Here is a 26,834-nt window from a genome sequence, read left to right on the forward strand (position 1 = left end):
CTCTCTCTCTCTTTCTGACAGGGTCTTACCTCATATCCCAGTATGACTTAGAATTTAACATTGAGGCCCGACTGGGCTTGAGATTACAACAATCCTCCTGTCTCAACTTCCTGAGTGCAGCGTTTAGAGAAGTGGACTACAGTTGCTGGCTACATTTTCTGCCTTTTAAAAATTATTTCATCCCATGACTATGCTGGATGATATAGATGCTACATTGTTCCGCTAAAAAAAAAAAAAAATACCTTTTGAAGATGCCCTTTACTTGTATGAGATTGTGTAAGTAGTAGAGGAAGTCAGAGAGAAAGGTCAAAGGGAAGCAATGCAAGTGTTACAAGCCGTAAACCTTGTCATACATGGCTCCTTTCTCTACACTGAATCCATTTGTAACCACAGATTTCCAACTTTTATTCAGCGGTTTACTTTTCTTTGGTATCTTTACTAGGACACAATTTCAGCAACTTGATCTAAACACACTAAGCTAAGTCAGAAGACTCAGTTTGTAAGCCACATGCAGGAACTGCTTCTGAATGGCCTTGGACAAACTGATTGTAAACAGGTATAACAGCCTTCCTCCTTCATAGAGCAATTGTGAAGGTCATTGGCGAATACATATTGAAGCTAGCAGTTCATATACCACCCATTACCTGATTTTTTTTTCCCCATAAATGAAGGTGATTTACTCAAGATACATTTAGGATAACATGTAAGTAAAAAAAAAAATGCTAGGGAAGAAAACAGAGAGGTAAAAGATAAGTTAAAAGTAGGGTTAGAATATGAAAGAAACATGGCATAAAATCTTTGCATGTTAGCTAGTTATATAAAATAAGTATTTCTCGTAGCCTAAAAGTGTATGAGTCACACAACATAAGGCACTGTTACTGAGTTTAGTAACATCTGTTGAGCGATGTTCCTATTTTGAATTGTTTCTGTTACTCACCTGATATATTTATTTTCTTCACTTGCCTGGCTTGGAACACTCTTCAGGAACAGTACGAACTGGTCAGCAGTGCGGTGCTAGAGCTATTTAAGAGGCATATGGTTATTATTGGAGACGAACACTCTGGAAGAGAGGTAATGCTGACATTACATATTTTTTTATATGTTTTTGGCCAGAGTGACTCAGATTATTTGTAGGGCTTATGTATAGTCACAACTGAATTGGAATGTCAGGATTTCATAGGGCTATGTCAGAATCTCCTGTGGAGGACAATTTCATTTGGGGTAGTTTAACTTAAAAAGGTCACACCTTGGTTAGCTTATTACATATAACTTTAGAAGCTGAATTTAATTAGGGCAAGCTTGTGTTTTGATCCCAAGTTTTAGGCAATTATCAGCAAGTTAAATTTATCAATTCATAGATGACTGTTTTTCCAGGTCTCATCTGTCTTACTTTATAGCATACATCCCACAAAAAAAATTTTTTTTAATTGAGCCCGGTGTGGTGATACATAGCTTCAATCCCTGTGAGTTTGGAGGCCAGCTTGGCGAGTTCCAGGCTAGCCAGGGCTACACAGTGAGACCCTGTATCAAAGAACAAAAAACAAAACAAAATTGAATATATTTATAATGTACAATATAATGTTTTAATGTTTGTATACATTCTGTAATGACTAAACCAAACTAATTTAGTCCTTTATATAGTTATAATTTAAGATCTATATTCTATGCAGTTTTCTAATACAAAATACCTCATTATTAACTGTAGTAATTATATATTTTATAGTAAACCTCTTGAACTCATTCTTTTTATCTAGTTGAAATTTTGTATCTATTGAACAACATTGCCTTGAAATCTCCCTCTGCTAGTGTCTGGTAGTTACCATTCTACTCTATGTGTCTACGAATTTGGATTACCTTAGAGTCTATATAGGAATTATGCAATATTTGTCTTTCCATGGTTTTACTTAGCACAGTGTCCTCTAGGTTCATTCATGTTGTCAAAAATAACAAAATATCCTTACTATTTTTCTTTCCAGATGTATTTATTTTATGTATGAGTGCTCTATCTGCATGTATGAATTTATGCCAGAAGAGGGCACTAGATTCCACTAAAGATGGTTGAGAGCCACCGTGTGGTTGCTGGGAATTGAACTCAGAACCACTGGAAGAGCAGCCAATGCTCTTAACCAATGAGTCATCTTTCCAGACCCTCCACCCACTTACTGTGTTTTAAAATGGTACTTGGAATTGAACATAGGGCCTTGTGAATGTCAGACAATCAGCATTGAGCTATATCATCAGCTCTGGTTTTCAACTTTTTGAGACAGAGTTTTGCTAAGTTGTCCAGATTGTCCCTGAACTTATGATCCTCTTGCCTCAGTCTCCTAAGTAGCTGAAATTACAAAACTGTGTCACCATGCCTGGCACTGTGTGTGTAATAGGTGTGCACATACGTGTGTGCACTTACCAGTGTAGATGCCTGTAGAGGCCAGAGGTTGACGTCAGGATGTCTTCCCCAGTGGCATTAGAGCTCTTTATTTTGATTAGATTGACTGGTCAGCAAGCTCTCTCTCCCCTGGATCTACTTGTGTCTTGCCTTCAATACCAGGGTTACAGGTCTGTCATACCAGGCTTTTATGTGACTGCTGGGGGTCTAAACACAGGTCCTCTCCCAGGCCATTATTTCCTTCTTTTTCAAGGGGGTAATAGTATTCCCTTATAACACTAATGCAAAAGCATGTGAATCTATGATACATTTTCTGTATCCATTCCTCTATGGACGGATTCTTGGTTTGACTCCATAACTTGTCTATTGTGACTACACCACATTTGAGTACACTATATAGATTTCATTTTCTCTAGAAATATCAGAAGTTAAATTGATAAATTATATGGTAGTTCTGTTGTTATTTTGAGGGACCTCTGCACTGATTTTTCATAATACGTTTACTAGTTCACATTTCCACCAACGGCACATAAATGGGCCCTTCTTCTATATTCTTGCTAACATTTGTCTGTCCCCTGGCCCTCCCCACCTAGTCCTGGGGACTGAACCCAAAGACTCTTTAGTTTCCGTTATTAATTCAGTCGCCTTATTAGTTGAGTTCTATTTAGATTTTCTCTTTCTCCCTTAACCGGTTTTGGTAGAGTGGGTGTCTCTTAACCATCTTATCTGGGTTGTCCAATTTGTTAGCATGCAATCAATGTATGTGGGACTCCTATGCAATTGCTCATAATATTTTAATTTTTTTTTTGTTTCCACGAGATTGGTTTTAACGTCCACATTTTCATCTTGCGTGTGAGGATACATGTGTAGATATGTGAGCATGTATACATATGAGGCCAGAGGTCAACTGTGGGTGTCAGTCTTCAGGAACCATCAACCTGGTGTTTTGAGATCGAGTATCTCCCTGGGACTTTGGAGTCACTGGTTAGGATAGGTTGACTACCAGGAAGCTCCGGGGTTCCTTTGCCTCCACCTCTCTAGTACAGGGATTACAGGTGTGTTACACCAGGCCATTGTTTTTCGTTTTCTTGAAGGGCCTGTTCTGGGAAGTGAGCATAAGTACTTTACCAAATGTGCTATCTATTCAGTCCCTGCATTTTCACTTTTGATTAATGCTTTGAGGTTTTTTGTTTTGTTTTGTTTGAGACAGGGTTTCTTCGTAACCCTGACTGTCCTGGAACTCACTCTCTAGACCAGGTTGGCCTCGAACTCACAGAGATCCTCCTACTTCTATCTCCAGAGTGCTGGGATTAAAGGCATATGCCACCACCACCTGGTGATTTTTTTCCTGTAATGTAACTAAAGTTTGATCAACTTTGTTGATCTTTAGAATTTGTTCAGTTTTTCCAATTTTTCTTGTTCTCTATTTCATTATCTCCACTCCAATGTTCAATATTTCCTTGCTGTTGCAAAGTTTGAGATTGATTTTAGTCACACACACACACACACACACACACACACACACACACACACACACACACACAGTTCCTTAAAATGTAAAGTTAGGCTGTTCAATTGGAATCTTTCTTTTTAAAACAAAATGTCATTTATTTTATACTAACTCATCTAGGCTAAATAATGCTGCCTTATATTTAATATAATATTTGTATTAATTCTTTAAGAATTTATTACAATATATTTTGATCATGTTTACCCTTACTTCTCCCCCTAATTCATCCCAGAACTACCACCTCTTTCTCTACCCCTTCTTAACTTCATGTCCTCTTTTATAAAAAATAAAAATAGCCCACCAACTCTAATTTGTGCTGCTCATGTACTCGTGGGCGTGGGGCCAGCCACTGGAGCAAGGAGCCACCTTCTGAATAAAGCCTGACTCTCCCGTCCCCAGAGGCCATCACCTGTCCATAGCGACTCAACTCGGGATGGGTCTTATCAAGCCCATGCTCCACTTCCATGCTGGAATGCCAACTGCTGGCTTGATTTCACGAATGTATTGGTCTTATGTCCAGGATACACTGAGTTCAGAACGAACTCCCTGATCTTTCTCTCCCCTTTTCCATGATGGTCCCTGTGCCTTCTGTGTGTGTGTTTTGTAGGGGAGGATTGTTAGGGGTTATCACTTCCTAGCCTTCAAATATTAAAATACTTTATTGACATTGCTTCATTAAAAAACAAAGCCAACCAATCAAACACAAATCTCTGACCTTTCTCTTGAAGATCGAAGCAGGATTTTCAGTTCCTGAACAAAATCTCACTGTACAAGCTGACTCTTGTCCTCCAGATTTACCAAAAAAGTGAGTAAATTTGGCATATCTAAATGCTGACTAATTATAACTAGGGGATGAAATCTCATGCCTGCATTGCTGTGCTACTCAGAAGAGACCCCTTTCCAGTGTGGCATCATCATTTTCTCCCTCTGTTTCAGTGCCATGAAAGATGCAAAACCAACAAGACAAAGGCTTGAAGTGAAAAGCGCAGACGCCTCTTCCTATGATAGGACTTTTGAAATAAGAGCCGAGGAGGAGTTTGGTTTGCGTTCGGCTAAATCAAGCCCCTCTTTTGACTTTTTAGAGCTAAACTGTGGGTGTAACAGCAAGGCTGTCATAACCAGGGAAGGGCTGGCAAAGGCCTCTCCAGTCGTGGGAGATCCTCTTCAGAAATACCAAAGTCTGGACTTTGGTTCCATTGTGTGCAGATCGTGTCCTGATGCTCCGCCTATAAACACAGCAGGCAGGTGTCACAACTCGAAGGGGCCAGTGACACGGACCAAATCAACACCCTTTGAATTGATTCAGCCGAGAAGAACAAATGAGTTGAACATGGAAGATGGTTCTTCCTTCCTGGAATCTCAACTGCCTGAGCCTTGTCTCATGGAGCTGCAGGCACAAAGAGAGGTCCATGTTTCTTCAGAGGAACTCAATTATTCTCTGCCGTGTGCCTCTGAGCACCCGATATGTGCTGTCCCTTGTGTACCACAGCCCAGCCCCAAGCCTTTTAGAGTGCATTCTTGCATGTCGTTAGTAGAAGGTCCGTTTTTTCCACCATCACCTCCAAACAGTGCTGATTCTAAGAGGTCTTTTGATCTGCCTGAGAAGCGAAACCGAGCCTCTTTTCCTTGTACTCCGTTGCCAGCCTCTTCTACAACCTCCCTTTCTTATTGCAACTCACACGAATCTTTAATGGCAAACCCTCTGACCAGGTCATCCCCACCATTAAACCAACAGACAGCTATAGAAGGTGAGCTATGTTCTAAAATTTGTGTAACTTTTGGAACTTGCCTTGTTTCTATTAAATATTTTGGTTTCTGCTTACCCTAACCCTTCTCTTTCTCTGCTTCTTTTTCTTCCTTCTTTTCCTCCACAAAGAAATAAGTTCTAGGGTGTTCTGATGGTGTACTAAATTGAAGAGAGCAACAATTAAGCTGTCAGATCTATGCCAAAGGGAAGGCATGGCCAACCTCATTCCAGACTTGTTTATAAACAGCCCACAATTTACCTTTAACAGAAACAGCTTCCCAGATACAGAGGGCAAACTGGTCAACAGCACTGCACAGGCACCTAGAAATAATTGATACACACTTATGAGCCTGTGTTGCTTTTATTGGTTAATGATTAAAGAACTGGCTTGGCCTATAGCATGGAAAGGGAAGGCGGAGTTGGAGAGACGCCATGGAGCCTCTGCTGGAGATAGACATGCTGAAAATTTGCTGGCAGGCTATGACCTCATGGTGATACACAGATTAATAGGAATGGGTTAAATTAAGATGAAGGAGTTAGCCAGTAAGAAGTTAGAGCTAATGGGCCAAGCAGCATTTTAATTAATATAGTTTCTATGTGGTTATTTTGGTTCTGGGAGACCGGGACGAACAAGCGGCCTCCTTCCTACATGCCTGTAATGAGTTGAACACATTGCAAAGCATTGAACTCTTTTCCTGTACGAGTGGGAAGGGTGGGATCTAATTTCCTGCATTTATCTTAGCAGATGAGAGTATTTGCTTAGTATTGTGTGACTTTTTAAATCTTTTAATACAATTTTCCTATTTATCTCTTATAATTCTAGATTTTTACATATCAAACATACTGTTTTGTTTGACTGAGTCGACAGAAAGTAGTGGTGAACATACTTTTAGAGATTATTATGTGCTCATTGTTTTCTTTGCCCCTCCCTTCTTTTTAATGAAGTGGATTAGACCTAGTTTCTTGTGCGTGTCAGGCCGGTGTTTAAGTGGAACCTCCAGCCCAGACTCTAATAATCTGACGTAGAAGATAAAGGAAGTGAAGAGCAGGTTTAATCTGCTTAGGCATTTTGCCAGATAATCCATAAGGAGCACTGACTTAGAAAGCACAGAAAATGTTTGCTGTATAACATTATTGATTGCTGTTTCCTTTTTCCTCTTTTTGAAGTCATGGGACTTGAGTCTAGCAAGTCAGATAAGAGCTCTGTCATGGAGGGATAGCCCCAACCTGTGTTCCTTTCTTTCCTTTTTTCTTGATTTAGATAGGCTCTTTCTACCAAAGCCAGCCTATAACTCACGGAGACCAGGCTGATTTAGAACTCACAGCAGTCCTGCCCCAGACTCTCAAGTGTGGGGCTTAGCTCTCTCTTTCCTTCTCTGTGTGGCACGTTTATGTGTATGTTTGTAGGTACATGCATGTGGAGGTGAAGTGAAGATCTCAGGGGAATTGCTCTGTCACTCTGTGCCTTATGATCTTAGGATGTGTCTCATTGACCTCAGAGCTTGCCTCTCACTGCCCTACCCCAGGCTGGGTAAGCAAGCCCTTGTCTCCGCCCCTTCTCTTCCAGTGCTGGCCTTACAGGCACAAAAGGCCACTCAGGCTTCTTCTGTGGATGGCCGGGGATCTTGTGCTCATCCTCACAGTAAACCATCATTTCCCCAGGCCCAAGTTTTATTTGCTTGTTTTGGTTTTCTGTTTGTTTGTATTTTGATTTTCATGTTTTGTTTTTTTTTTCCAGAAAGGGTCTCATGTAACCCATGCTGGTATCAAATTCTTTAAATAAACAAGGATGACTTTGAATTCTTCATAAGTATGTACTATGAAAACCTAGCAAATTTGGTAGACGAGTAAATCATTTGTTGCAATTTTTTTTAATCTGGATCTAAGAAAATTCTTTTGACCTAGTTCTTTTACAGTTTGATTACATTTAAAATTTAAGGAATTTTGCTTTCTTTATTAACGTGTATGTGAGTGGGTGATGTTGTGTGTGTGTCTATGTCTAGGTCAGAGAACAGATTGCCAGGGTGAGTTTTCTACTTCTGCCACATGGGTTCTGGGGGCTGCACTCAGCTGTCAGGCTTAGTAGCAAGTGCCTTCACACACTGAGACACCTCGCCATCTGATGTTTTCTTTTTATAAATAATCATTATGCTTTAAACTTCTCAGATCATCAAAAACAAGTTATTTTCATATTGCAGAGAAATTGACATGTCTGCCACCTGGTGGAAGTTTTTTTTATAATACTGCAAAAATTCTGATTTTTTTTTAATTAAACAGAAAACTCTGTAGACTTTTGAGCTTCCCTAGATCTCTAATTCACTTCCATTCCCAAAATTTTCTCCTTCTTTTTTGATTAACACTTCCTTTTTTCTGTAATAAGCATCCATATTTTTGATTCTGTATAGAATAGAAAAAGGATTATTTTTTGCCTTCTGTGTAAGTGAATGCTTAGCTGATGAAAATATCCTATTAGGAATTCTATAGGAAACAAAAGGAAAGAGTTAGAGAACATTCCAAACCATCCTAACAGTGACTTTATCAAAATATTTGGAGACTTCAAACCTTTAAACCCAGTAAAAAATGTTCAAAGAACAAATAAAGCTTTTACCTAAAGACAAATTTATTTCTTTCCAAGAGTAAGCAAATACAAATCTGTTAAATTCATATTTAGGATTATATTGGAATCTAAGGATCTCCTTTGTTATCACCAAAAAAATTGTGATTACATTTCCATTATTTGGACAGCAACTTCTCCGAGGATAGATGATGAAATTCCCCCTCCACTCCCTGAACGGACACCTGAGTCTTTTATTGTGGCTGAGGACGCTGGTGAGTACAGTTCAGTAAGTATAAAGTGTGTGTGCCTTCTCGGGCCCCTTCAGGGGTCTGTGTGCTGCAGCTGAGTAGCCGTTTGTCTCTTTAAAAATAACCTTATTTAGCGGAGCAGTGGTGGCGCACACCTTTAGTCCCAGCACTTGGGAGACAGAGGCAAGCGGATCTCTGTGAGTTCAAGGCCAGCGTGGTCTACAAACCGAGTTCCAGGACAGTTGAGGTGGTTACACAGAGAAACACTATCTCAAAAGATAAACAAAACAATCCCATTCCTATGAACTCTTGCGTGAGACTTCTCACCAGGAGTCACTCCGTCCCCACCTTTGGTGGTGACGGTATAAATGGAGCGTACTGGAATGCAGTGGACCATCTGATTCAATGATCCACCTCTTTGTAGGACTTTAGTGCCTTTTTCTCACTCAGCTCATTTGTATTCAACAGACTATAGTTTATTCTATACATTTTCTTGTTTTAGACATTGTTTTATTTTAGGTGTATGGATGTTTTGCCCGTATGTATAAATGTGTATCGCGTGTGTGCCTTGTGCCTGCAGAAGTCAGAAAAGGGCACCCCTGGAGCTGGAGTTGGGGATGGCTGTGAGCCACTGTGTGGGTGCTGGGAACTGAACCCAGGTCCCCTGACAGAACACCTCCTCTCCAGGCTCGATTCCCCTCAGTTTAACAAGCAGTCACACAGTAGTTATTAAGTAAACTCTAAATGTAAAACAACATGTTGGAGGATAAGGGGGGTAAGAAAGATGTGCGATACACATTTCTCAGTCTTAAGAAGCTTACATTTGAAGTACAGGACGTGCATAGGAATCTTTATGCTTATTATTTCAAGACCATATATCAACGATACATGAAAGACACGGGAATTCAAAGGACAGGAGAGCCTTTCGGGTTGAGAGCAGTCAGGATGGCCCAGAGAAAGAGCAAACATCTGAGCTGACCTGTAAAAGGCCAAAAGGAGCGTTTCATAGTAGACGGACTGCTTACTGTAGTCACTTCATGGGCTGGACCATGCTAGCAGTGAAATCACAGACAGTGACTTTTAATGACATGTGCATATTATTTTAGATGAACCACTTGGAATAATGTTTCCTGATTCTAAAAGAAAAAAAAAATCTGTATTTCTGGTAATCTGTTATGTATTTCTACATATTCTTTGAACCAACTGTTTAAGTATATGCCTTGATTTCAGAGATAAGAAAATTCACTAAGGCGGGGCGGTGGTGGCGCACGCCTTTAATCCCAGCACTTGGGAGGCAGAGGCAGGTGGATCTCTGAGTTCGAGGCCAGCCTGGTCTACAAGAGCTAGCTCCAGGACAGGCTCTAGAAAGTACAGGGAAACCCTGTCTCGAAAAAACCAAAAAAAAAAAAAAAAAAAGAAAGAAAGAAAGAAAGAAAGAAAGAAAGAAAGAAAGAAAGAAAGAAAAAGAAAATTCACTAAGCATTTAGAAGCCCCTACAGGCTGCGAGTGTAGCTTAGTGTTAGAGCATTTGTCTAGCACTGAAGACTCTACGTTTAATCCCCAGGACGGAATTTAAAAATAGCTCCTAACTGTAAGGCTGGAAAATCACAACACTGCAATTGCTGTTACAATTACTGTTAATAGTGTGGGCACACACAGTTATCCTTTTCTTTTTTCTTAACTCACAAGGCAAAGAACATCATCCCTTTTCAAATTCCATAAAGTAATTACAACTTTGACAACTTCAAATAAATTTTTAGGGCAATGTTCTAAATTATGAATGAAATAATTCAGGTGGAGATCGATATAGAACCAATTTTCATATGATACAAAACTAGAAAAATCACTGTAAGAGTTAGGGGTGCCTTCTTATAATTCAGCACACTTACGAATTAAGAAGTGCTGTTATTGCTACAGTATATGAACTATATTTTTAAATGGCACTTATGCTTCAAACTTGTGTGCACACATATTATTCCTTCATTTCTTTTTCTTTTCACCTATTTAGATTGTGAACTTCCAAAATCCCAAATCAGGTAGGGACTCCGCTTGACTTTAGATGACGTTTCGTTCTAAGAACTTGTCTTCTAAAACAGCCTACTAAGTTAGAGTGATTCATCTCAGGAAGAGCTATTGTTCTTGTAAACAGCTTCTGCTGTTTTGATTTAGTTTTCGGTTTCCCAGACTGACAATTTTGTTTTGTCATGGGCAAAGCAAAGATAGAATCATTCAAACAAACAAACAAGCAAAAACATTATTTCAGATAGGCTATTTGAAAATTGAAATAGTCAAAATGATCTTGTGTAAAAAGAACAAAGCAGAAAAATATTGTGCTACCTGACTTCAGAATACACAAAGCTATAGAAATCAGAATGCAAAGGTACTGCCATAAAACATGACACACAAACCAGAAGAACAGAATAAATATCTTAGAAAAACCAATATGTGCTTCTATAGCCAACTGACTTTTGATAAAGATGCAATGAACATGCATAAGAAACAGGACAGCATTTTCAATAAATGATTCTGTGAAAAACTAGGTGTCCACATATTTATTAAAGGTGGGCTCCTACCTCTCACAGGTCCCCCAAAATAACTCAGTGTCTCCTAAACATTGAAGTCTAAGACCTGAAACCACGAAACAACTAGAAAAAGCTTCAGGACTTTGGGATGGGAAAGGGTATTTTTGAACAGGACATTAAAAAAAATAAGGAAATAAAAACAATAATGGACAAGTAGAATTATACCAAATAAAAGGCTTCATGCAGCAAAAGCAACAATCCTTGCCTTTAACTTAGAAAACCTTCATTCATTATGCATCTAACAAGTACAGCAGTGTTCAACATTACTTTAGTGACTCAAATTTTATTGCTATCTATCTATCATCTATCTATCTATCTATCTATCTATCTATCTATCTATCTATCTATCTATCTATCATCTATCTATCATCTATCTATCTATCTATCATCTATCTATCTATCTATCTATCTATCTATCTATCTATCTATCTATCTATCTATCTGGTATTTTCAAGACAAGGTTTCTCTATGTAGCCATGACTATCCGGGAACTTTCTATGTAAATCAGGCTGGCCTCAAATTCACAGATTGACCTGGCTCTGCTTCCTGAGTGCTGGGATTAAAGGTGTGCACTACCATGCCCTGTCTGAATAGGATATTCTGGATATTGACCAAAATGTGTAAGCAACACACAAAAAATTATCACCAAAGAATATAAGTAGCCTGATTTTAAAATTGGCAGTAGATCTCAAAAGAAGGCATACCCATGGGCAACAGGGATAAAGATATTCAGGATCACTAGCCGTCAAAGAAATACAAGTGAAAACCACAACGTGACATAACCCCACTCCACTCCAAAACAAAAGTGGCAGCTGGAGCCAGGCATGGTGGCACATGTCTTTAATCCCAGCACTCCAGAGGCAGTGACAGGAAGATCTTTGAGTTTGAGGCCATCTGGTCTACAGAGTGAGTTCCAGGACAACCAGGGCTACACCGAAAAAAACGCTGTCTTGGGGAGAAAATGTGGGGCTGGAGAGATGACTCAGGGATTAAGATCCCTAGTTACTTCTCCACAGAACCCAGGTACAGTTCCCAGCATCCACACTGTTGGCTGTAATTATAACCATCTGTAATTATAATTGTAACCATCTGTAATTATAGCTTCAAAGGGGTCGATACCTTCTGGCCTCTGTGGGCACTGGACACATGTGGTACATACATGCCGATAAAATACTCATACAGATAAAATTAAAAAAAAACAACAACAGATCAGAAGGTAAAATCACTTGCCTGACACCCTGAGTTTGATCCCTGAAACCAGCATTAAGGCAGGAGAATTTATTCACAAAGTTGTTCTCTGGCCTCTTTATACACACTGAAGTATATACTATACTTCCTCAACAATAAAGTAAAAACAAAACAAAAGGTAAATGCTGGCAAGAATGTATGGAAAAGGCAACCCCTGCACACTGTTAGTGGAGCTGTAAATTAAGGCAGCCGTTACTGAAAACAGCGTGGAGGCTGGGCATGGTGGTGTGTCTGTAAGCCTGGCACTCAGGGGCGTGGAGGCTGGGTATGGTGGTGTGTCTGTAAGCCTGGCACTCAGGGGCGTGGAGGCTGGGCATGGTGGTGTGTCTGTAAGCCTGGCACTCAGGGGCGTGGAGGCTGGGCATGGAGGTGTGTCTGTAAGCCTGGCACTCAGGGGCGTGGAGGCTGGGTATGGTGGTGTGTCTGTAAGCCTGGCACTCAGGGGCGTGGAGGCTGGGTATGGTGGTGTGTCTGTAAGCCTGGCACTCAGGGGCGTGGAGGCTGTTTCCGTCACTTTTCTCATTGCTATAACAAAAATACCTGACAAAGAGGTTTAAGGCACGAAGAGTTAATCTTGGCTTCTATTTTGAAGGGAATGACAGGGAATGAAGACCCTGGTGACATACATTGCATCTGCAGAGAAAGGTGAATGCTGGTGCTCCACTAGCGTTTGCCTTTTTATTCATTCTGGACCCCCAGCCCATGGATTGGTGCCTACCCACACTTAGGGCATTTCCTCCTCAGTTAACTAAATGTATCCTCTAAATGGCATGCTCAGAGCTTTGTTTCCATGGGGACTCTAAATACCATCAAGCTGACATCAAGGTTAACCATTACAGTTCTACTGCCATGTCACCTTGTACTTCAACATCACTTTTAAGTCACACCCTTCCACTCCTTGGCCCCATAGGCTCATGACCACCTCATAAGGCAAAATACACCAAGTCCAACTTCAAAAGTCCCCATAGACAGGGCCTTTTGATCAAGCCCTTACTGCCCCTTCCCAAAAGTTCCAATGGTCTTTAATAGCCCTAAACCGTTTAAAAGTCTAAGTTCAGAGACTTTTCTTACTCTCAGGCCCTAATAAATTCTTTTTTTTTTTATAATACATACTTTCTAATATGCCATGGGAAAGAGTAAATAATCTCAGTCTAAAATGGAGGAATGGGATATAACAGGGAAAGATAGGATAAAAGACGACCGAAATCCAGCAGAGCAAACACCATGGCCAGGTTTATCACATCAGGGGCCATTTCTCAGTACCAGAGTTCTACATCATTTTTCTCATTGCCGTGAAGAAAATACCTGACAAAGCAGCTTAGTAGAGAAAAGGTTTATTTGGCTCACAGCTTGCTAGTGCAGTCTGCCATGATGGTGTGACTATCATGACGGTGTAGACTATCATGATGGCACAGTCTGCCATGATGGTGTGACTATCATGAGGGCATAGACTATCATGACGGCGTAGACTATCATGACGGCGTAGACTGTCATGACGGCATAGACTATCATGATGGCACAGTCTGCCATGATGGCGCAGTCTGCCATGATGGTGTGACTATCATGACGGAGTAGAGACTATCGCAATGCTGCAGACTATGATGCCTTCTGTCTAGGCATGGTAACAGGTGCGTGAAGAAGCTCACGGTGCAGCCACAACCAAGAGGCATAGAGAGATGAGTGCTGGGGCTCAGTTCACTTTCTCTTTTGTATTCAGTCTGGAATCCCTGCCCATGAAATAGTCTTTCCACCATAACTAACACATTCAAGAAACTTCCTCAGACAAGAAGTGTGTTTCTGTGTTGATTCTAAATTAACTTGATAGTCAAGAGGTGGAGAGGACTATGAGTTTGAGGCCAGCCTGGTATGTACTGTAACTTTATCCCAGAAAATCAGAGGGATAGAAAGGAGTAAAAGAAGAGATAGAGGGAAGAAAAGAGGGAAAGAAAAGAAAGCCAGTATGGAGGCTTTTGTTTAAAAAAAATTACCATATGATCCAGAAATCTCACTACTGCACATATATACAAAAAAACATATGGACAAATAGACACTTGCTCTTACCTGTTCACAAAAGAACTATCCACAACGATTAAGAAATACAGTCTATGTGCCATCTACTTACTCATGGTTAAGAAAATCAGGTACGTACATACCATTCAGCAAGAAAAAGGACGAAATTCTGTCATTTATGACAGTATGGATAGGACTGGAGATCACTATGTTAAATGAAATAGAAAGGCACAGAAAGGCAAGTGTTTCATGATCTCATGTGTGGAATACAGAAAGGTTGATCTCACACGAGTTGAGAGCACAGTGGTAGTTGCCAGTGGGAAGAGAGAGTCAGAGGAGAGAGATGGGTGAGTGGCTCTAAGTTACCAGTAGGAGCAAGGAGATCTAGTAGGTTGTTGCATAGCTTAGAGACTACTGAAAGTTACACACCGTTCATTTCTAAAGCTTAGGGGAAAAAAGAAAACTTCCAATTTTTCATGATAGATAAAGAATATTTGAGTAGACCTGTTTAACTTGATTTAATATTATACAAGGCATACATGTATTGAAATATCATATGGAATCTCATTACTATACAATTTTGATGTTTTATATAATTTATCTTAAAAGAAATTAGTAATCCAGGCATGGTGATGCATGTCCTTAATCCCAACACTTGGGAGGTAGAAGCAGGAGGATCTGTAAGTTTGAAGCTAGCCCAGTCTACAAAGCTGGTTCCAGGACAGCTGACAGTATTACACAGAGAAAGCCTGGTTGGGAAAACATGGGCTGGAGAGGTGGCTTACCAGTTACGAGCACTAGTTGCTCTTTTAGAGCTCCTGAGTTCAACTCCCAGCAACCTCATGACAAATGGCTTCTCACAACCATCTCTGATGGGTTTGATGCCGTCTTCTGGCATGCAAGCATGTATGCAGACAGAGAATGCATACAAAAGAAACAGATAAACAAACCTTTAAAAATAAATTTAATTAAAAATGAATAACGTTTCCAGTTCATAGATTATACTGCTGTTAACATAATGATTCCAAACAATTATTTCTTACTACTTAATACATTTTAAAAATTTTATTTTGCATGTGGGTGTTTTGCCTGCATTTATGTCTGGGCACCACATGTTTCAGCACTGAAGGAAGCCAGAAGTGAATGCCAGAGGCCCTGGATCTTGAATTACAAAAGGTTGTAAGATGCCGTGTGGGTGTTGGGAATTGAACCTACATCCTCTGGAAGAGCAATCAGTGCTCTTAACTGTATCTACTTTAAAAAAACTTGTTATTACTCATTTTTCCCCTGAGTTTTGCTGACATTATAGACTAAAAAACTGGGTAACATCTACTGGGAATGCATAGGTACTTCACAAACATTAGCACAGACTCCAGTTGTCATTATCATATTTATGCGTATTATCATATTACTAAAATATACATATATAGGTACTATATGTGGATATTAAAAAGCATGAGATTTTGAAGCAGTCTATATCTACTAAAAAGTACCAAAACATATAACCTTAATTAAAGAATATACTTTCTGAGGACCAGGTATAGTGGTACACGCTTTTAACCCCAGCACTTTGGAGGTGAGGTCAGGCAGATCTCCGTGAGTTCAAATCTAACCTGGCCTATATAGTGAATATTAGTCTCAAAAACAAACAAAACAATCAATAAACAAAACAAAAACAAACAAACAAACAAAACCAAAAACTAACAAAATACTTTCTGAGACAGATATGGAGGCTCACACCTGGGAAGCTGCAGCAGAACAGCCAAAAGTTCAAGCTGCAATTGGTTATAGATTAAGACCCTGCCTCAATAAAACAACAAAAATACATGTGTTTGGGGCTGGAGAGATTGATGGCTTAGTAAGTAAAGGCACTGGCTACTCCTCTGGAGAACCCAGGTTTGGTTCTCAGCACCCACATGATGGCTCATCATCATCCATGACTCTAGCTTCAGGGGATTTGGTTCCCTCTTCTGATCTTTGCAGGTACCAGGCACACGTGTGTTACACATACATACATGCAGGCTGTCTTAGTCACTCTTTTATTTCTGTGAAGAGGCACCATGACCAAGCAACTCTTACACAAGAAAGTATTTAATTGGGGGGCTGTTTATAGTTTCGGAGGGTTAGTATGTTATGATGGAGAAAGCATGGTGGGAACATGGTGTCACCTATGTACTAGAGATGAGAGCTACATCCTGATCAGTAGGCAGGGGGTGGAGGGGAGGGAAAGAGGGAAGGAGATGGAGGGGAGAGTCTCACTGGGCCTGGCCTGGCCTGGGCTTTTAAAACCTTGAAGTCCAACCCTAATGACCCACCACCTCCAACAAAGCCACACCCCCCTCAATAAGGTCATACCTCCTAATCCATCCTAAACAGTTCTTCAACTGGGTACTAAGGATATAAATATATGAACATATGGATGGTCACCCATTCATTCAAACACAGGCAAAGCGCTCATATCCATAAAATATTTTTAAAAATACATATTCTTTAAATTGTTGATTTTCTCATTTGTAAAATGGAGTTGGTGTGTGTGTGTGTGTACTGAGATAATGCATTTAAAGCTTTTAGCACAATGTCACCAAATAGACCTCATTAAATATCTTCCAAGTGTTAGGATAAGCAGAATTTGTAGGAAAAATCACTACTTTTTTTTTTGAGACAAGTTTGGCCATGCAGAAGCTCAGGCTGGCCTTAAACTTTGTCCTCCTGCTTCAGCCTCCCAAGTGCTAGAATACACTACTATGTCCAGCTTAAAAGTCCTACTTAATGCTTGTACTGAAGTTAGGTGGAAAAAATTAAAACCTGTGTCGAATCATTGATTGATTATCTATGTGACACTAATTTGAATCAACAGGATTATGGGGGAAAGGATGGTATTACTGGAGTGGTTAGGAAAGCCTTTACTCAGCAGAAGAAAGATCTTCGAGAATTTAGAGAGAAAATTGAATTATGGAAGTAATGACAAGCCTAATACGACTCAAAGAAACATAACATGCAAAGAAATCATGAGTAGGTTATTTGTTTTACAGTGCTGAGATCAAATTCAGGGCTTCATACATGTTAGGTAAGTGTTCTACCACTGAGCTACTCCCCCAGCTGGTGACTAGGTTATTCTCATTGCAACAGAGGTTCAGCTTTGAAATACAGAAGATAAATTTAGATAAAGTGCAGTAAGGTTTTGAAGCTAGTCAGAAGAAATATGCAGAATATAAAAATCCATGAAGACAATGAGGTGGTGGGCCGTGGCTGCAAGCTGGCTCACTAAACACCTTAGGACCAAGCCTCCCTCTCGCAGAGCATCACAAGGCCGGTCCTCCTACTCTGTCTGGACTAGAGAACTCTAGGAACACTGAGGCTGCAGAGATTCTCCCCTCTTACACATGGCATAGAACCTACTAGAGCCAGAGGGCAGTGAGAACTTCATTTTTTTAAGTCAGCAAAGCTGTGCCAGCAATTTACTCCCTAATTGTCTCAAGCTTTTGTTGTTACGATTTATCATGATGGACTGGACCCTGAAATTATGAGCCAAAATAAACCCTTTCTCTGTTAAAAGCAAGCAAGCAAGCAAGCAAGCAAGCAAGCAAGCAAGCAAGCAAATTGGTAGTTTCCGGGGCTGGGGGGCAAAGGAGAGGAGGGAGATAGTAATGGTGTAGAGCTTCCTTTCGTGGTGATGAAAACTGTTCTGGAATTAGACAATGATGATGATTTGCAATACTATGAATACACTGTTAAAGATGAGGAATCTTATGTGTACTCTACCAGATACCCTAAGCTAGGCAGAGGAACACAAACCTAATACAGGCAATAACAACATTGTAGATTCTTTCCCTGGGAGCACTTAAGATGAAATGATATTTCAGGAAAACATCCACCAAGATATTGCTAACGATTTACTTCTCAGAATATTCCCTAACAGCAAACGGAAAGATCATGAACTGCCTTGAAGTGTTTATCAAATAGTTATTGGGTTAGGTATGGGAAATCGGTACTCTACAGCATATAAGAAATAAACGACAATACTCACATCATAGGTGAATTTTACAGCTTCAAAATACTATGTCCAGGGCTGTCGAGATTGCTCAGAAGATAAAAGTGCTTGCCTTGCAAACTTGATGACCAGACTTCAATCCCTGTAACCCACATAAAAAAGATGGATGTGTCTGTGGAGATGGTGGTGGTAAGGGCTCTTACCACCAAGCATGACAACCTGAGTTGGACGTACGCAGTAGAAGTAGAGAACTAACTTCCACAAGTTATCCTCTCCACGCACACTGTAGTATGTTTGTGCCCCGCATAAAGGTTAAAACTTAAAAACCCAGATGTGGCAATACCACATTTACAATCCCAGCACACCTATAAGGAGATGAGAGGTAGAGATGGGAAGTCACCTGGGAGCTCGAAGGCAGGTAAGCCTGGCGTGCCAAGCTCAGTGAAAACAGAGAGACCTTGTCTGAAACCAGGTGGGAAGGCAACTTCAGAAAAACTGTCTTTTATTACGTGTGCACTATGACACACATGCACATACACACAAGCATGTCCATGCACACACACCTGTGGCTAACGACAGGCGAAACTCTAATGCTTTCATTTTCAGAATGTACTAACATACTGTATAACAACGCTTACGTGCTATATGATAAGAAATTTATGTCACCAGAACATTTTGTATTTTAGGTGTTTACATCATGGGAAAATTACTCATTTAAAATTAAGAAAAATTTCAAACTTCTAGCATGTAACACATTTATATTAATAAGTTGTCCTGATAGTATCTGATTTCCAGATTGCATCGTTTTTCTCCAGCTATCTCAGAAATGGCTTTTCAGCCGGACATTTTAGTGGTGACACATGCCTTTGACCCCAGCACTTGAGAGGATCTCTCTGTGAGTTACAGGACAGCCTGGTCTACATAATGCACTCCAGGACAACTAGGACCACATAGTAAAACTGTCTAAAAATAAGGCCTTTTATAGTCAGCTTATAGTCAGCTTACTTGAATCTAGAGTCAAACAAAATCTACATATTGCATTTTTGTTTCTTTTAATATCTATAACGGTTCTTTTTTTTGCAATTTCTAGCAGTGTTCATTTGCTGAAGACAATGGATTACTGGTCCTTCATGACCAGTGATTGTATCCCCATGTCTAATTTAACATGTTCCTTTATCCTCTAAACCTTCCTGTAAAATAAACTAGATCAGAACCTTGTTAAAATCAGTTCCCAGTTTCTTTGGAAGAATACATCTGTGAGTTTGTGTTTGATGCATCAGGGGCTCCTTGGTCAACAAAGCAGGACTACACTTTTGAGGCTCTGGTCATCGTTCAGATAATTCCTTTTACATGGTGTGACAGTTCATTCCATTGTTGCTATGTCCATCCCAGGAGATGGAGACCCTGGAGGGCAGTAAATGTTGTAAATCTTTGTGGCAGCTGGACACGGGGGCGCATACCTGCAATCCTATGGTCACACCCTTTTTGGTGGCAGGCCTCCAGGCACACCTGATTTGGCTAGGCTTTAGACACACTTGTGAGGAGCTGTCTTGATTAGATTGAGGAGAGACAATCCACCCCAGGAGCGGTTAGCATCATTCCCCGGGATTGGGTCATGGACTGAATAACAAGACCTCCAGCTGAGTGGAACCAGCACTCGGCACTCCCTACCTTCTGACCATGTGTGCAGTGTGACCAGCTGAGCTTGAGCCCCGCCCCCTGTGGGCCTGTGAGTCAACATAAACAACCCCTTTCCTTAAGTTGCTCTTGCCAGGTGTGTTGTCATGGCGACAGAAAAAGTAACTAAGACAGTGGTTGCACACTAAAATGGACTGAGAGCAAAAATTACACGGACACAAAACATGTTCTGACCTGACTTTTAATTGGTGGATTTCTTTGCTTTGCTATATACTTTTCTTATTACAGATCTACATCAGGATGATTCTCCTCCACCTCCACTCCCAGAAAGAACTCTGGAGTCCTTCTTTCTTGCTGATGAAGACTGTAAGTTGGCATTACTTTCCAAAAAGCTTATAAATTGGAATGTTGAAAGGTTTAAAATAAGATAAGTGTGATGGTGCATGCCTATAATCTCAGTCCTTGAGAGGCAAAGACAAGAGCATCAGGAGTTCAAGGTCATCCTTAGCCATATTGTTTAAGGACAGCCTAAGCTGTTTGAGACCCTGTCTCCTAAAAACAGACAAGACTGGGTATGGTGATGGGCTAGGAGACAGAGGCAGATCTCTGTGAGTTTTTAGACCCTGCCGAAAAGGAGCCAAACAACAAAGTTAAATACAATAAGTCCTACATGGAAAGGTACAAAGAATGAGAAAATAGGGCTGGAGAGATGGCTCAGTGGTTAAGAGTACCGCCTACTTGTCTAAAGGTCCTGAGTTCAATTCCCAGCAACCACATGGTGGCTCACAACCATCTGTAATGAGATCTGGAGCCCTCTTCTGGCCTGCGGGCATACATGTAGGCAGAACATGGTGTACACAATAAATAAATTTAAAAAAGAAAAAAGAATGAGGGCCAGGCGATGGTGGCGCACACCTTTAATCCCAGCACTTGAGAGGCAGAGGCAGGCGGATCTCTGTGAGTTTGAGACTAGCCTGGTCTACAGAACTAGTTCCAGGACAGCTCCAAAGCCACAGAGAAACCCTGTCTCGAAAAACCAAAAAAAAAAAAAAAAAAAAAAAAAAAAAGAATGAGAAAATAAAAGAATAAATTTTAAAGCCTACAATATATAATGAAAATGATACCTAAGAAGGCAAAACATATAGGCCAAGCCTGAATATACACCCATATTTAAGTCATAGGCTTTAGAAAATAAACAACAAAACATTTTTCTTTCTTTCCTCTTTCCTTTTTTTTTTTTTTTTTTTTTTTTTAAGGTTTGCAGGTCCAACCCATAGAAACTTACTCTACTAGCTATCCTGAAACCACGGAGAACTCAACATCTTCTACACAAACATCGAAGACCCCTGGAAAAGGCTTCACAAGGAGCAAAGTAAGACTAGAGATTTAGAAAACAACCCAGAGTTTCCCTTACTACAGGTTTCCCCTCCACAGCATCAAGACTGCAAATTATATTAAGTGCCTTTATTAAACTGAGTTTTTATCTCAGTCAAAATTAATAGAAATCAAATCTATGCAACGAATGAGAGATATTACAGTGACATATTAGAATATTAAAATAAATGTATTATCTACAGAGAAAGTTCAGGAATGGGTCCACATGTGTGTCAGGGTTTAGTACATTATGGTGTGTCTCAAATTAAGGGATAAGGATGGATAGTTTCATAATTGTTAGTGGTTGAGAGTATAGCTCAGCTAGTAGACTGCTTGCCTAAGGCATGCCTGAAACTTGGAGTTTGGCCCAGGGTGGTGCATAACTGTAATACTCAAATCCCAATATTTGGGAGGTAGAGACAGGAGGACCAGAAGTTCAAGGCTGGGATACATGATACACCGTCTCAAAAAAATTGTTGGTCTAAATAAGTAATAATGTAGAAAAAAATTAGGATCTACAATTCATATCAACACTAGGATAAAGTCTAGATAGCTAAAAGATTTAAATGTTAAAATGTATACTATACATAAACCTACTAAGCAGGACTGGAGAGATACTCAGAGATTAAGAGCACTGACTGCTCCTCCAGAGGACTTGAGTTCAATTCCCAACACCCACATGGAGGATCTTAACTGTCTCTAACTCCACTTCCAGAGGATCTGATGCCAGGCATATACATGGTGCATAGACATACATGTAGGCAAATCTCTACACACATAAAATAATAAATCAATCTAGTTTTTTAAAAAAAATCTAAAAATGAAATGAAAAATAGCCTCTCCAAAGGACTCAATAATAACTATTTTTAAACTCCTAAGTTACAAGAGAACTTTTTGGTAAGATAATTTTGTAACTCTGGAGTATGACTGGCCTTTGAAACTCTAACACTCCAGAGGCCTTAAGGAAAAAGATATACACTTTCCACTAGATGAAACAAAAATGTCTGCAATAGTGAAGGAAAGTTACTTAAAAATCAAAGCTAAAGACCAAATTGGAGAGAAAAATGCCTGTAACTGGCACCGTAGTCAGGGCTATTTGTCTAATGTATGATGAATTGCCAGAAATCCACAAGTATAAAGTAAAAATGGGCAAAAAGTACATGACTGAAAGGCAAAGCAATCCTCAGAGGCTGTTGTCCGCTCTGGAATACTCCCAGTAAAGGAAGAGAAGGCCTGTCATCATGACCCTGGCATTGTTTCTAGATATTACTATGATACATATGGTAAAATGGCAAGATAGAACCAAGGGGTAATTTTGTACTGAATTAAGATGTAAGATGGAAAAAAATAATTGCATTTTCGTGGCTATTATCTCAGGAAACTAGTTCTGTTAAGTCTGTATTTTTAGTTGACTGAAGCACTTTGAACTTTATAAGAAAACATTAACTTTCCCTCTTTCTTCACTTTTTATAGAGTTTAAAGATTTTCAAAAATATGAAAAAAAGTAAGTTGATTTGTTCTTATTTTTTCAAATGTATCCAAAACTTCTGAAATTACACAATTTTTGATACAATCATCCTATGAAAGAAGTTAACAATATCATTCCCAAACAGAACTGTGGGTCAGAGCGATCACCCAAGCCTTGACTTCGCTGGGCTCTAGCAGGCTAATGTCAGTAAGGGGTTTCTGTTTACAGACAGAATTATAATTACTACAATGTTTGGAATTTTCTTACCCATACCAAGATGCTTAGATATAAATGTTATTTAAAACTCCTAGCAGTCTAACCTGAGATTCATTTTCTTTGAACACAGTAACAGCAAAGCATATTGTGAAACACTATGTGTTGGTTTACTGAAACAAACAAAGCATTCAGGCAGTTCCATTTTTACATGGATTACCAGCAGCAAAAGTCTGTTGCTTACTATTTTGCTGTATTGTAAAGAAAATAAAAACCCACGAGCTCTTTAAACTCTTGGAATTCTCTTAGACGACACCTTATTTACAATTACAAGGTCTATAAAACATGTTGATATGACTCTTAGAAATTTGATCCACTCGGTTAGTCAGGAAGGACTAAATCGTTGATATTATATTCTGATACAATGGGGAGGGACAAGGAACACCAAGGAAACTTGGAAAACAAGCCTCAGGAAGACGAGTGCTTCAGCCATAAAGTTTATAACCCCAATCGTCTGCCATCATTACCATCATACTTGACCTCTGAGATCATCTTTTAAACACTATAGCTAACGTCTGGTTGGGAAATATGACTTCCCCCTAGAATTAGTCAAGAATGACTTTAACACATTTCAAAAGGAAGTTACAGTAACCAGGGAAGTGATGTAGACAAAGACAAAGGAGGGACTGACTTGTAAAGTCAGCCAGAGTTTATTGGATCAGCTCATTTAGGAAACACTCACTTTTCTTTCTCTAGATATAACAGTTGGGGAGAGCAAAGAAACAGTAACTTCAGGTAGATTTATGTTGGCAGATCTTTGGGATATGGTGGGAGACTAAGCCTTCTTTTTTATGTAAAAACTCTCACGGCATCCTCTAAATATAGGCTAGCCTGTGTTTTTATTTTCCAGCTACTTTGAATCTATATTCTTTGGCTGCTAAGAACTGTATCAAGTCCTCAAATTGACCCTGGAGTTCAGACCTGCATTAGCTTAGACTTGGATACCTGTCCTCTACCCCTTCCAGATACTCATGACTGAAGAATTCCCTATGTTCTTTCCCAATCTGGATCTCTCATTGGTCTGAGGTTAAGTTTTTAATGAAAATAACATTTTTTATCTGTTACTTTAAGCTAGAATTTCTGGCTGCTTTTTTCTTTATTTCTATGAATTTTTTTTGAATGCCTGTTACAGGCCTATAGGCCAGACATTGTGGAAGGCACCTGGTGTATGGTGGTCAACAAGATAATACTGGCTGGCTCTTAGGATTGTGTACAACTTAAGTCTAGTGAGGGATTCAAAAATTAAGCAAGTGAGCTCCCAAGCACATACATAGTAACATGATGGATACCATTAAAGGAAACAAGAGTAATGATGAATGAAAAAAGGAAGGTTTGCCGGGCGGTGGTGGCGCACGCCTTTAATCCCAGCACTCGGGAGGCAGAGGCAGGCGGATCTCTGTGAGTTCGAGGCCAGCCTGGTCTACAAGAGCTAGTTCCAGGCCAGGCTCTAAAAATGCTGCAGAGAAACCCTGTCTCAAAAAAAAAAAAAAAAAAGAAAAGAAAAAAAAAAGAAAAAAGGAAGGTTAGTTGGTCATTTTACTACTCTGTTCTTTGGGGGACCTGACACCCAGCTCCCAAATCAATCATATGGAGTCTTATTCTTTCTTATGAATGCCCAGCCTTAGCTTGGCTTGTTTCTTGCCAGCTTTTCTTAAATTATCCTGTCTATCTTTTGTCTCTGGGCTTTCATCTTTCTATACACCTTTCTTCTTACTCTCTGGCTTTCTGTGTAGCGGAGTAACTGGCCCCTGAAATCCTCCTCTTCTTCTTCTTTTTGCTCCCCTTTCTCTTTTTCTCCTTCTATTTATTCTCTCTGCCTTCCAGTCCTGCCTATTCTCTCTCCTGCCTATTGGCTGGCTATTCAGCCCTTTATTAGAGCAATCAAATGTTTTAGACAGGCAAAGTAACACAGCTTCACGGGGTTAAACAAATGTAACACAAAGGAATACATCTTTGCATCATTAAACAAATGTTCCACAGCATAAACAAATGTAACACATCTTAACCGAATATTCTCCAACAGTACGGTGAGACTGGAAAGACGGGAGAGAAGTAGTTACATTCTTACTGGTCTTGCTAAGGAGAGTTTAGTGCAATGAGACACCATAAGAGGGTCTAGACAGAGATGCTATGCAGTCTGTTTTTATCCTGGTTGCTGGATGGAGAGTGGATTAGAGGTGACAAAAATGGAACTTGTCAACCGTGATGTCCAGTGATGCCCACTTTGAACAGTAAAAATCTCAAGTAAGTTTTGTTACTTTGTGTATGTGCGCACGTGCTCGTGAGCATGCACACACACATGCACGCATCATGGGGTGAGGGTACATGCCTCAACTTGTTCAGAGGACAACTTTGTAGAGTTGATTTTCTCTTCTACCTTTACATGAGTTCCGGGGAACAAGCTCGGGTCCTCAGACTTACAAGGCAAACTCCTTTTCCAGATGAGCCCTGGTGAGACATTGTAATTGCTCCAAAATACTACAGTTGCAACTCATAGAATGTCTGGTTCAGGCTAACTGGAGCATAAGTGAAACTAACTGTCTTGTAACTAAGAATTCAAGTTATTCATGAAGTAGTTAACCTCTCATTCCATATTGCTTTGTGTCATTCTTGTATATGTATTTTTTTGTGTTTGCCTGTGTACACATATCTACGCACATGTGTGGTCTGAGGTTGATGTCAGGCATTGTCTTCAACCATGTATCTACCTTACTTTGGAAGTAGGATCTTTCACTGAATTTAGAGTTTACCAATTGACTATATTAGCTGGTCAGCAAGCCCCACGGATCCTGCTGTCTTTACTTTCCACACACTGAGATTATAGGCACATGACTGCCATGTCTTGCTTTTTGCCTGGGTGTTGGATATCTGAACACAATGCCTCATGCTAACTCATCAAGCACTTAACCAAATGAGCCACCCCTCTACCCCAGCTTTGTTTCATTTATAAGCTTATTCATTGGCAGATTTTTTTTTTTTTTTTTTTTACCACGCAGTTTCAGGCTTCTGATGGAAAAAATTAGTTTCTTCCTGGTTGCTTAAGCAACAGTCTGATGACTAGTGAAAGTTGGTCTGATGTTGGACTGGTTCATTTTCCTCTGCCTGAATCAACTCTTACCAGTATATTTAACATCCCAATTAGGCGGGATAAAGTGTCTTATATTTAGCCACATAGTTATATACAGTCACTGATTACTCAGTAATGAGATAAGACCATGCCAATGTACCAACAATGAAAGTCAGCCCAAGTTATTAGTCATTTCATTCTTCTGTAAGTAGAAATAGGTCCACTTGATGAGTGGAAACTGAAAATTGGGGAGGATGTAAAAGGGAAAGTTAAGCTGTTTTATCTGGAGAATACACATTGAGCAGGCAGCATTAAAATAACTTGAGACAAGCCACAGGTAAAATAATAGTTCCCTCTAATATACATTTGCTGAATCTTTGCTGCCTTTGTTAAGAAGAAGAAAAAAAGAGGAAAGAGAAAAGAAAGAGTAATCTTCTTTGGGACAAATATATTGTCTCAGTTCACATGTAGAGATTATTATCATTCTTTCCCCCCCATCTTCATCTAATGTGCTCCTGGCTCTCCTCAGTTCCCAGCCCAGGTCTTGACACACAGTATTAAGTAAGTATGCACTTAATTGTAAACGACTGAAATCTACCGTGTATTCTAGTGATTACTACTCAAGTATCCTCACAGAAAGGACATGTTCTAGATGTTTCTAGAAGCCTAATATTACATATTTATGTGTAAACACATACATGCAGTTCTCACATTGCATTTTGAAATGTTAAGAAT

General features: G+C 39.8%; 1 protein-coding gene across 1 annotated transcript in view; it reads left to right on the forward strand.

Annotated features, from left to right (window-relative positions):
- Positions 1-26,834, forward strand: part of Ptpn22 (protein tyrosine phosphatase non-receptor type 22) — a 54,823-nt gene that overhangs the window by 23,577 nt on the left and 4,412 nt on the right. Inside the window, exons 11-17 of the mRNA XM_038311291.1 lie at positions 985-1,071; positions 4,625-4,701; positions 4,833-5,644; positions 8,389-8,472; positions 20,206-20,283; positions 21,174-21,289; positions 22,765-22,795. Of these exons, the coding sequence (XP_038167219.1) occupies positions 985-1,071; positions 4,625-4,701; positions 4,833-5,644; positions 8,389-8,472; positions 20,206-20,283; positions 21,174-21,289; positions 22,765-22,795 (1,285 nt within the window). The remainder of the gene's footprint in view (positions 1-984; positions 1,072-4,624; positions 4,702-4,832; positions 5,645-8,388; positions 8,473-20,205; positions 20,284-21,173; positions 21,290-22,764; positions 22,796-26,834) is intronic.

Source organism: Arvicola amphibius, chromosome 14 (genome assembly GCF_903992535.2).
Source record: "Arvicola amphibius chromosome 14, mArvAmp1.2, whole genome shotgun sequence".
In the NCBI taxonomy this organism is placed as follows: Eukaryota; Metazoa; Chordata; class Mammalia; order Rodentia; family Cricetidae; genus Arvicola; species Arvicola amphibius.